The sequence below is a fragment of the Stegodyphus dumicola genome, chromosome 11 (assembly GCF_044657685.1).
Source record: "Stegodyphus dumicola isolate Sdum_Otavi_A_Nest chromosome 11, ASM4465768v1".
In the NCBI taxonomy this organism is placed as follows: Eukaryota; Metazoa; Arthropoda; class Arachnida; order Araneae; family Eresidae; genus Stegodyphus; species Stegodyphus dumicola.
The window spans coordinates 69456804-69470094 of NC_140778.1; the positions used below are offsets into that span (position 1 = coordinate 69456804).

General features: G+C 34.1%; 1 protein-coding gene across 1 annotated transcript in view; it reads left to right on the forward strand.

Moving 5' to 3' along the window:
- LOC118190809 (cubilin-like) overlaps positions 1 to 13291 on the forward strand; it is a 413937-nt gene that overhangs the window by 353279 nt on the left and 47367 nt on the right. The window contains exons 56-57 of the mRNA XM_085826303.1: positions 5006 to 5223; positions 12777 to 12939. Of these exons, the coding sequence (XP_085682429.1) occupies positions 5006 to 5223; positions 12777 to 12939 (381 nt within the window). The remainder of the gene's footprint in view (positions 1 to 5005; positions 5224 to 12776; positions 12940 to 13291) is intronic.

Sequence of the window (13291 nt, forward strand, 5' to 3'; positions counted from 1 at the left end):
TATTATACTTCTTCTTACCAAACTTGCTTTCATCAATCTCCACAACCATACCAGGACCTCCAATCATCTCATTCTTTTCACACATACATCCATACACACTTCTGTACAAAAATTACGCCAATCAACCACAGTTTCATTCGATTTCACATTCACCTCATTCATAATCAGATTCGTACCGGATTCATACACCCACAAATACGAAAATATTATAATCTCAATAATACTCATATTGCTCTCTTCAAACCACGTACCTTTCCTCACAGACATCTTACAATGATGAGCATTCACAGTTTTTTAACGACAAACCCATTCGTAGCCATCCGATTTATCCTTCCTTTCAATCAAACGCATATCTTTCATACAAACAGGGCAAACATACCGAGAACGAATCAAACCTTCATGCATACACCAATCAATAATAGCTCTCTTACCATTTTGCTCCAATTAAAAGAAAAACGCATATTAATTTTTTCAGACATTCTACTTTGCTATATAATAAAGAAAGATAGCGCTAAATATCAAGCGGGTAACTAACATTAAAACGAAATGCTCACGCAATCAAAAAAAAAAGTAATAATAATAATAAACCAATAAAATTTTAATTTAATTTTTACTTAAATTACTTACGCAGTCACAAAAACGACCAATAAAATTTACATTTAATTTTACATAAATTACTCACGCAATCACGAAACAACCAATAAAATTCACATTTAAGAAAGTCTCAATGATGACGTCATATCAGGTTGAAACAGAGTTACGGTAAACCTAAGGTGACGGTACGGATGCTGAAACTAAGTGAAAACTATCATGGTAACCAGAAATGGAGTTTTATCGCCAAAATTGAACAAAATTTTTCGCCAATCGACCACCCAATTCTACACTAAAGCCAATTCATTATATGTAGTTTAATATAAGAAGTAGTCAACTAGACGAGAAGTAAGTATTGGGTCAGTCCATAAATTCGTTCGCATTTTTTGGTAAATTAAATAATATAAAAACACAATTTAACATTTTAATCAATTATATATTTTTCTCCATTATCTGCAATGTCTCGCCATCTTACAGGCAGCTTTTTTATGCCTGGTTTTGATGCAAAAGAACTTGAAAGTTCATTGTGTACATCCTGTTTAGAATTTAATTTTTTTCCCGGTAAAATATTTTGTAAAGCACGAAATAAGTGAAGTCACTTGGGGCAATATCTGGGGAGTAAGCAGGATGTGGCAAGAGTTCCCTATTAAATTCGCTAATTTTTTGCGGCGTTGTTCGAGCCGTGTGCGGTCTAGCATTATCATGATGAAACAACACTTTCTTGATATTCACCCATCGTGGGGGTTTTTTGACCAATTCTGAGTTTAGACGGCAAAGTTGTTAACTATAAACTTCTGAATTAATTGTTTAATTTGGTTCTAGCAGTTCAAAACTTCCTGAATGTGGGCTCATCATGGATGCTGCTTTTTCCAACTTTAATTTTTTTAAACTATTTCTGGGCAGTCAATACAATTTTGAACCTGTTGAAACTCGTCTTCGTTTGACTAACATATTATTCAGCTATCACCAACTTTCGTAATTATCGAACGCATTTTAGTACTCATAGAAGATGAATTTAGATAATCGGTACAAACGTACTGTGCTACATTTTTTATTTTCGTGTGGTGAATCTGTCAAGTTTGTAAGCGATAAAAATGAATAGTGTACATGGTGAACACACTATTAATAATACTCATATTGCTCTCTTCAAACCACGTACCTTTCCTCACAGACATCTTACAATGATGAGCATTCACATTTTTTTAACGACAAACCCATTCGTAGCCATCCGATTTATCCTTCCTTTCAATCAAACGCATATCTTTCATACAAACAGGACAAACATACCGAGAACAAATCAAACCTTCATGCATACACCAATCAATAATAGCTCTCTTACTATTTTGCTCCAGTTAAAAGAAAAACGCAAATTAATTTTTCCAGACATTCTACTTTGCTATATAATAAAGAAAGATATGCGTTTGATTGAAAGGAAGGATAAATCGGATGGCTACGAATGGGTTTGTCGTTAAAAAAATGTGAATGCTCATCATTGTAAGATGTCTGTGAGGAAAGGTACGTGGTTTGAAGAGAGCAATATGAGTATTATTAATAGTGTGTTCACCATGTACACTATTCATTTTTATCGCTTACAAACTTGACAGATTCACCACACGAAAATAAAAAATGTAGCACAGTACGTTTGTACCGATTATCTAAATTCATCTTCTATGGGTACTAAAATGCGTTCGATAATTACGAAAGTTGGTGATAGCTGAATAATATGTTAGTCAAACGATGACGAGTTTCAACAGGTTCAAAATTGTATTGCTTTAGTAAATGCGTCATAGTGAATTCCACGCATACTCTTAATGCGCACGAACTTATGCACTGACCCGATAGGTATGTACTAAAAGTTGGAAATTAGCGCGGTATGCTGCTAAATTTAAATGAAGTATAAAAGTCAAGATGTGTATCCAACTCATCGGTAAGAAGACTTGAATAGCACCATGTTTTTGTAATACATGAAAACAGCAAGGTAAAAATTAAATATACTAAAACATATAGTGATCCTAATGCAAAAATTAAGAAAGTAAAACTGCATGGATTAATCTTCCTTGCTTAACACTTTTCCCTTGACAAGTTCTGTTATGGAGCTCCAAACAAGGGAGATTAACCCATGCAGTTTTACTTTCTTAATTTTTACTCTATGCATTAGGGTCACTATATGTTTTAGTATCTTTAATTTTTACCTTGCTCTTTTCGTGTATTGCAAAAACTTGGTGGAATTCATGTATTCTTACTGATGAGTTGGATACACATCTTGACTTTTATAGCTTAATATAAAATGCAGTAATTTCTTTGTCAATGAATATACAGGAAACGATTCAAAAAGAATCTACGTCACCAGTTTAGTAAGTAGTTCAAAAATTTGATTCTATTGGCAACTTAATTTTTTAACTTAATTCAACAATCATGTATAAAAAAGACTATTATTTTCGGACTAAGATCTAAATTGAAACTAGAACTGATTTGTTTTATATCGATCAACCAAAACCCTCTGATCAATCAACCAAGATCATCTGAAGCATTGAACTACTTTATGTACGAAATCTTCGATCAAAGGAGCTTAAAACTTCAAAACTTTATATCTCAAGAACTTTTGATCTATTGAATTCTATTCAACTGCAAAACTCTCTCTAATTCTTGAACTATTGAAATTTATTAAACTCAAATTGATATATATATCAAAATTAGCTCAACGCAGCACATAAATGCAAAGAAAACCGTAAATAGTTTTCACTTCCATGTAAAAATATCACTGTCATGTAAAAACTGTTTGGAAAAGGATCTTTTCAATAAATAATTTCCACTAGATGGGCTTTTTTCGTTAGGTATCACCTTAGGTCGGAAGCCCTCTCAGTGGTAGAAAGTGTTCAAGTTCTGTTGTAAATATTGTTCTTTAACACTTTCATCGCGATGGACGAGATAACTCGTCTTACCGGAATACTCGTTATTTACGAGGGACGAGATAACTCGTCCTCTATTGTTTTAGGATGACTGGCTATACTGTATCATTGCCACTGCATTCTTTCTAAAGTGCAACTTAAATTACTGTTTAGACTCAAACTACTTTGCATTCTGGTGAACTCGGAACCTACAGGAAGAAACAGAACCTACAGGCAAAAATTAACATCAAGGCAACTTTTTAGGCATACCAAACCGCATATTCAGAATTCCAGTATGTGACACCTACTGACTTGAAGTTTAACCATGCCTAATTTTTCCATGTGATAAGCAAAAATGACATTTTTCAATGTCGCATTTTAGTCACATAATTTCTACTGTATTTATTCTAAAATCTTTTTTAATAGGATGGAGAGCTATTTTTCAGTCGAAACGTTTTTCTCAGAAAGCAATTTTAAGTTTTGTAAAGTATGGTTCATAATCAAAGTTTCTGTAGTTTGAAAGACAACCTTATTTAAACATTTACTATAAAACTACGTTCATCCTTCAAGAGGTATTTAGTTATTTTGTAGAGTTATTAGGTTTTACTGAAGCAGGAGAGGTGAATACCCTCGCCGAACTCGAACTCTCGAATACACGTCGAGTATGCTTCTAATTATACTACGCAGTCATGTGGAAAGGGGGAAGAAAATTCCTTACATGCTCCTCCTTTTAAAAGGCGACTGGGGATTAGGGGAGCGGTGAAGAATGATCGTGCACCATTCCTTTTAGTTCGGGCGCCATTTATAGAGTCATTAGATGTTTTTGGAGCAGAAGTGAAAAATGTGCAGTACCCTCGCCTGGACTCTAAAGGGCCGCTACCACTGAGGTTTATCTGAGCTAACGGAGACAACTGACGTAGTCGACCCATCTCCAGAACCAGTTTTTCATATAGGGCAGCTAGTTGAAAAATCTGAACTGCAGGCACAGCGGAGTTAGTCGACATATGGAACTGTTAGCTAAGATATACTCCAGTAGCAAACTGAAGTTCGTATACGTATACCTGAAGTTCATATTTTTCAACTCGCTCTGCTATGAAGAAAGACTGGTTTTGGAGAAGCGTCGGTTGAGTCAGATGTCTGCGTTAGCTCAGGTAAACCCCAGTGGAGCAGCTCTTAATCTTAGAACATAGAAATACGCATCGGGTTTGCTTCCAATTATACCGCGAAGGCAAGCGGAAGGAAGGGAGAAAACATCTTATAATTCAAACACCTCTGCAATAATAGTAAAATAGCTCTATTTTAATTAAAGAAGAATGAATGAATCATCTTTTTTCGTAGCATTTTTCTAATTTTCAAGCCAGGTTATACGGTATTTCTTCCGCCTTCTTAGCATGCCTTCGTGGTGTCGTGGTCTGCACGCTGGGCGCGTATTCCAGAGATCCGTGATTCGATCACCGGTGAAGGCGCTTCTAATTTGTCATGATTCTACTTCCAAAAAATAACCTAATGTCTCTACACCCTTTTAGGTGTCTCTCAAGGTTGTGGTGGCGTTCATAGCGTATCGAACGGAGAAATCGGGCAAATATTAACTCCAGATGTAAATCCAGATGGATCTTACGAACCTAACCTTGACTGCAGTTGGCTGATCGTCAGTTCTTCTCCTGACCAAGTGATTTTGCTGAATTTCACGTCTTTCAACATAGAGGACGCAAGTAATAACTCATGCATTTTTGATTACCTAGAGGTAAGTATTAAATGACTTTATAACTGAAAATATTAAAATACTAGCTGAAGTACCCGTTAGATTGAGAGTAATGCACCTAACAACAGAGAGAACGATACCGCTGTAATCCTTCTCTAATAACGATTCAAAAAGTACGATTCGTAGTGATACATTTTTCAGTCTGATGCGGTATGGAACTCACATAAAAAATTTCGATAGAAAAATAAACTTATTTCTTATTACACCAGCAACAATAACACGCGGTTTTTAATGATTTTCCTTTTTCTTATCAAATAGTCGTAAGAGCTTAAATTTCATCCAATACTTCAACTATATTCAATTTTAGTCCATTAAATGTGGCAAAAACTGCTCATTATTGATGAGAAATCAATAACGCGAACAAACACACAAACAGGCATTCTTCTTTATGTATAGGTATATATATTGTTACGAAATGTACAGGCACAGTAAGATGGCTTCTCTGCAAAGCAGTTTTAGGGTTGCCACTAAATGGCAAGGGAAGGCAAAATTGCCATAGTTGGCGAAAAATCGCCCATTTGGCGATATTTGGCGACCGAATTGGCGATATGCCATGGACGGATGGAGAACCTTCTGGAACGAATTCTTATCGGTTTAGCCCAGAATGTTCTCGAACACAAGCCGAAAGCTATATAAACCCTGCTGGTCGGCAGTCAGTTACAGTGTGCCCGTCGACAGGGCGAGTGTGTGTGTGACTCGTCTAGCGAGCTGATAATCAGTCATTGAGCGAATGTCTCGAAGTTTAGCGCCGAGTGCAACGAGAGAGTCTTCTAGTGCATCGTCGAGTTTTGTCTCAGAATGTGCTGAGTCGAGAGCTATACTCTTGTGCATCGTCGAGTGCATCGCGTGGAGAGTCTCGAGAGTACGTGGAGTTCCGAGAACAACCAAGCAGAGTTGGGAGCTGTACTCGGGTGCTTTGCAGTGAAGCTGTCTCCACCGTTATAGCCTGACAGTGTGAAGACTGTGTCGCTGATCGTGCCAGCGTGTTCATCGACGTACATCGATAGTAGTTCATTGACGACTGTAAAACGTATTTTGAAGCTGTCCTTACAATTCTGGCAAATAAAGTGTGTTTCGATACTTCATCAAGTGTCGTCGTTATTCACTCCAAATCCATACGAACCCCTTACGAACGTGAAGGAAGAAAATAACGTAACAACTGGTGTCAGAAGAATAGGAAAAACGCAACAATATAGAGAGAAATTTTGTAAAACTTACAAATTTTCGATTAGCAAACTCTACGATTTGAAAGCTAGCAGTAGCAACAGTTTTCGAAACAAAGCATTTTTATCTCCAACGCGCGAGGCTGTTGCCACTCGGATAAATGAGTGCGAAAATGAATGTTTCAAAGCTTTTCATTAATATCTCGACTGAGTTGTAGGAAGATGAAAATAGTCGAAATGGCCACCCACGAATTTTTGGAATAGGGAATAATGTATTTAAATGTTTGGCAATGTTGTTTTTGTTTCATTGTAAAACTTAGAAATTTTTTATTAAAAAACTCTACAATTTGAAAGCGAGCAGTGGCAACAACTTAATAGGATTAAAGCAGATTTTCATCCCCAGCTTACGAGACTGTTGCCACTCGGAATAATGAGGGCGAAAATTGTCGTTTCTCCGAGGTTTTAATTAATATATCTGATTTTAGCAATTTTGTGTTGGAAAAAGTGGACGATAACCTTTTCCAGGACCCAGTAAAGGATTGTAGAAAGTTTGGTGACAATAGCTATAGTAGTCGCTGAGTTATTAGCGAAAAAACAGACTATCTTCTTTATATATAGAGATAGCTTTCAAAAGAATATCCCTAACCAAAAATATGGAATTGCTTTTTTTTCAATTCGTTGGCAATAATTCCTTCTTTAGATGTTTTTTATCAAAGAATCAAAATCCGTATTTGTATCATCATGTGTTCTATTTGAAACCATTAACTTGAAGTAAAACATATTATTTTATCACATCATTCTTCCTAAACAGTATGCAATGCAATTAAATTATAATCATGAGGTACCTATGTAGGAACTACAAAGGGGACTTACACGTTTTTAGAACGATTTCGATAAAGAATACATATAAATATTTTGGAATAAAAATTGCAACAATGGTAGAAGCTTATTATTTAAAACGAAAAATATCGTCTGCTACTTTTAAATTTATTCTTTCAAAATGTCACTTGTAAACAAGTTGTGGGAGCGAAGGATACGATTTTGCGCTTTATAATATTCTTATTCCATACTTCAAAACGTTGTGAAATGCATAGTAATAAAATTTCTAAGCTCAAAATAAGCGACGTTATTAATCGGAAAGGAGAAAACCGTCAATCATTACTTCTACTGGAAAAAAAGACTCCAAACAAATATCCTAAAAAGGTAAGTAATGTTTCTACAATTAAATCGTTGGTAACAAGAGAAATTCAATCGCAAAGTCTCTAAATACATCTGTGGCAACAATAAATAAGTTATTAAATCAAGATTGAGAACTTAAATGAATTAAAAACATAACGTTTATTACCTTTTGTCGAAGCATGTCGCTCAGAAGAATTTGTAGAACCCTATATAAAAATTATTTAGCGGGATATAAATGCAAATACATTGTGATCCTTGATGAAGCGCGCACCTAAATGATTGCAACAAAAAATGCCTATATAGTATTGAAAACAAAAAGCAAACCTGATTCTGTCAATGCAAAGAAAGTTCCAATAAAGGACTTATAGTTGTTGCAGGTTTCTCGTAAAAAAGGGAAATTAAAAATAATAAAGGTGGGACAAAACGTTAAAATCAACTCAGTGTACTATGAAAAGAACATTTTACGTCCCATATGTACAGAAGAAATTTCATTTATTTAGTACAATAATTTTCAAAGAATGAAACTTTATGTGAAATGAAAGTATTGCGTATTCTGTTACAATGGGACATTTAAAGGAAGAAGAGTGGGATAAAATGTTAAAATCAACTCAGTGTACTACGAAAAGAACAATTTACATTTGATATGTACAGAAAAAATTTCATTTCTTTATCCCAATAATTTTCAGAGATATATACTATAATACTTCGAAAAGTACCACTGGAATCATTGAAAAATAAAGACTGACACAAGTATTGCATACAACACATTTTCGGCGTAATGCTACAAATTCCGCTGTCATTTCACCTACCCACGATAATGCCTTTGATGTCTTTAAAAGAGTTCTTTCTAAACGCAGACCCACCACGACTGACAGGCACTGAAAAAGAAAGGAAATGAAATTGAAATCAATACACCTGGATATTTTACGAAAGCCTGCTATCATGGAAATCATCATGCAGACATCTAGTCCAGAAAAAAGGCTATCATATCAAATATTTAAAATAATATTCTTTACGTTTTAAACATTAATCCAACAGCCCCGAAGTCGTTCTAAAAACGTGTAAAATGCCCACTGTATATTGAGACTTTAACAAAATTGCATAGGGGCAATTAGATTGAAATAACTGAAGTTATAGTATAGAATGATATACATACAAATGGTTATCTTCACTTAACTTAAAATTCTGATTCGAAGATTTTATTTAAAAAAAAAAAAAAACTATTATTGTTAGAAGCCCCAGGATTTTATTTAAGAACCTATCATTGTTAGGAGCCCTTCAATTTTATTTAAAAACCTATTGTTAAGAGCCCCACGATTTTATTTAAAAACCTATAATTGTTAGCAGCCCCACGATTGTATTTAAAAACCTATCATTGTTAGCAGCCCCACAATTTTATTTAAAAACATATCATTGTTAGCAGCCCCACAATTTTATTTAAAAACCTATTATTGTTAGCAGCCCTACGATTTTATTAAAAAAAACCTATCATTGTTAGCAGCCGCACGATTTTATTTAAAAACATATCATTGTTAGCAGCCCCTGAATTTTATTTAAAAACCTATTATTGTTAGCAGCCCTACGATTTTATTTAAAAAAAACCTATCATTGTTAGCAGCCCCACGATTTTATTTTTAGTCGCATGTGCATAAGAAAATATAGAATACTTTTTTACGTGTCTGTGCTTCAAATGATTGCTATATATATATGTATATACATATAAGCTATAATAAAATACGATGGCTGTGTTAAGGAATAATTGCCAACCTTAAAACTGACTATTCTAAATTTTATGTTCTCCCCCTAAGTTCATCCTTTCTCCCAAATGCGAGATTTTTCCAAATTACATAACACTACTTGAAAATGGAACTAAAAATTAGCCAATTGCAGCTTAGCTTTACTTATGCACCTACCTAGTATAAATACAGCAATTACGTCACTTCTTCTTAACTTATCTTGCCATGCAAAATCTCTGCTGCTATGCTTACTTATCTGAGTGGACGTCGTACTTTAACACCCTTATACATCGAAATTATTGTATTCAACTATGATTAAAAAATATCTTGTCTGCAAAAGGATGATTTGATGCGTAAAAATAAAGAGGGTGATTCTTCAATTCAGTTTTGTTAGCTTCGTCTGCGTGCCTTCACCCTCAGCCATGACGACTACGCAGCAAAATATCACATATACATATATGTATATGTGTGTAATGAAAACAAATTCGGAAGTACTGATACAAGAACACTGACATGTAGAAACGCAGAAAATACTGAAAGAGAAGCATGTATATGGCATAGTGAAGAGGAAGAATTCTCATTGCGTAGAATATTAAATCCTTGATCACCAGGAAACTTGTCAGTCAAGGCGGATTAAATCCCATTTTTATTTAAATTGACGTTTGTGGCCACAGTTCACACTAATCCTGTTTCCAGAACGTTTACATTTTTGATACTGTTCCTATAGGAAGAGATCACAGCGAAGTTGCGTCCAAGCAACACAAAAAGAGAAGCTAAAGTGCGCGTTTATCCAATATGGAAGATCTCCAAGAGGAAGGTTTTGGCTTAGGTTAGAAAGGTTTCAATTCTCGAAATTGAGTTTAGGTTCCGAGTCAGCTACGTCATCAGCGTTACGCAAGCCATGCGACATAGATTTATCTAGAAATGATGCAGTCCAGAAATGTTATTAATTCTTTTAGAATGAAGGGAAAATAACAAATTAAAAAAGAAGAATTAAAAGGCTATTAGTAAATTAAATTATATATAGCTTATTTACATTTTTTAGCTTACATATATATAATTACAAAACAATACTTTTGAAAGCAAAGTATAAACATGCCTAGTATTTTCGCGCATTAAGCTGCAGAAAAATTATCATTAAAGTTATAGAGTAAGAAATTTAGAACTAATATTTCACAAAGACCAAAAATTGAATTTTATAATAAATAAATTTCAAATAATCTTATAAATGGTACAAAGAATTTTAAAAATGTTAAAACCAAAACCTTTCAAACAAGCAAAACCCCATTTCAATAAATTAATGAAATTTAAAGGAAAATGAACAAAATAGAAGAGGAATTCATTAACTTCAATGCTACTTCTTCAGGGGGAAGGAACATTGAAATCAACTGAAATCTCTCTTCTACAAAAATCCTTGTATATATATGTAATAATAAAATTCCATAGTCAAGAATACACTTAAAATTCTAACTGTATGTTCTTTTCATTTTTAATGGCGACGTTATCTTATTTGAAAGTACGTGGAATTAAATCCACAGCTCCGTAGTCAAGTTGTTTTTCCCGCCTTTTCTACACGTACAGTTTTAGAATGTTCTGGAAATATTTAAAGCGAACTGGATTGGCTGACGTCATTTCTTGGAAGTTCCGCCTTTCCAGAGGCTATAAAAGGACTCGCAAAGGAATATCGGGGGCTTTTTCTTAAATATAACGATGCAGTAAACTTCATACAAAAAGTTATTAGTAATTCTTTTTTATTTACTCCGGAACTATGATTTTGTAACTGCTGTTTCTCCTGACCAATAATAAATGGATTCTGTTTTTTAAACTTATCGTCTTATAATTTAAGCTACGACTACATTGATGATTCTTCAGCATTCTATTTATTCCTGACAAAAGCTGGTATACCACATATATATATATATTGATATTTTATTTACTAAAGTCATATTGATTATATTATCTCCTAAGATTAATTTTAGTAGAATTATCTAAAAAGAGTGAATCCATAGTTAGTAAGTTCAATTCCGAAAATTGTTTTTAAAGTAACTTGAATGTAAATTGTTAAAAATGCTTAACGGGGACTTGAATTAAATCATGAATAACAAAATTTCAATTGTAAAAAGAAATTAAATTAGAAGTAAGTAATTAAAATTAAATCAAGTAATCATTGCCATTGATCAGAAATTAGTTGACTTTTTAAGTGGAACGAACCAGCTCCCATTCAACGAACAATAACTAAGAAATAAATACGAAGATGTTTCGTCCTTTACTCAAGTAATAAGGCGATGCCAAATTGGCAATTTAAGTTAGGCCAAATATTTCCGTGAACTGAAGGGATCAAGAACCAATGCAGAGCACTAAAGAACTCATTCTGATTAAGCATTTTCGCTAAATTAATTTTGAGTGAAAAGCAATTTATGCAGTAAAATTGATAAATTACTTGAGTAATTGTCCCCCGACACCCTCGTGTTTATGCATTTTAATTCAAAACTATTTGTAAAAATTAAACATTGGAAATTGGCATTATGAAATAGAACACAAAGTAATTGAAATAAACATTAGAATACGAAATATAAGAAATATTGTGTGTGTGTATACATACATACATACATATATAGCAGTAATTTGAATAGAAGCACACCACTGTGAAAATTAAAATTTATCAAGGAAAACAGCCTTAGACTAACGTGAGTTTTGAAAACAATTCCGTGGATTTTCAGAGCTGATATATGAGCCTTTTCTACGGCAACAAAATATTTTTCCCTAAATAGCGAATTGGTGTGTAGAGTGCCTTACTCTTATTGTGCTAAAGTAAGTCTCCAGGAACCTAGTGAACTGCTAAACGCCTTATCGCTAAGTTCAAATAACAGAAGTCGTAGACTCAAGAAGGGTAAACTACGCGCTACTCAGGATTCCTAGCTCTCTCTCCAAGTAAGCTGAACCTTCCTTTAATACTACTTCTAACTCATTTGCCTTCAAAGCGATTCTAAAAACTCATTCTGGTAGGAAGTTGCAAGTGGAAACAAGAACCGATCGGAAAGTACAATAAAATTAAAATAACTGTTATAAAATTAAAATATATCTTACAGGTGCAAGAATGCGACCTGTTTTTCTTCAGAATCAAAATGCTGTAGCTCCTGAAGAAGAGAGACCTGTGTCACCCCCCCCCCGGAAATTGATAGTTTTATTCCAGATTTGCGTTAATCTAAGTCTGCAATTTGGACACGATTTAAATCTAAAATCATGTAATATAAAATTTTTCATACGTTTTTATAGTATTTATCATATTCCTCATCAACACGTCCTTGGTTAATTTCGTCGGTTTTTGCTCTATTTCTAAATTTTGATCTAGCAACTTAAAGCGAATTCATAAAATATACGTTTATTTTACTTTAAGCCAATTACAGTTAATAATTCCTAAAAATGGGGAATTTTAAGTTTTTGTTTTACTTCCTAGGTGAGAGATGGTGTATCGAAAGACAGCCCCCTCATAGGCCGCTACTGTGGCTCCATTGCTCCGTCACCTATCATTACATCCGGAGATAAAGTAACCGTCATTTTCCACTCAAATAATGACATAAACTTGGCTGGATTTGTATTCAGATACTCTGTAATTCCATGTAAGTTTTTTTTTTTCCCCGCTACGTTTTAAAATTAGATTGTTTTGCTAAAAACTTCTTTTTTATTCGAATGATTCAAATGAATTTTTTATTCGAATGCCGAGATTATCAAGCATTCTGCTTGATGTGTTCCGGCTGTCATCAGATGTTTGCTCTTTGGGCGCTGAAAAGAAAATAAGTTCGAAGTGTGAGTCCAGAAGGGCAGGAGCTAATGGCGAAGGGGCGTGACCAGTTGTCACGTGGGCTGCAAGCTGACTTATCATTGGTTGCGAGTCTTCTGAGGAATACCTCGCTAAAATGGCAATTAAAGACAGTACAAAACATATATGAAAGTAGAAATAGTAAAATTAAT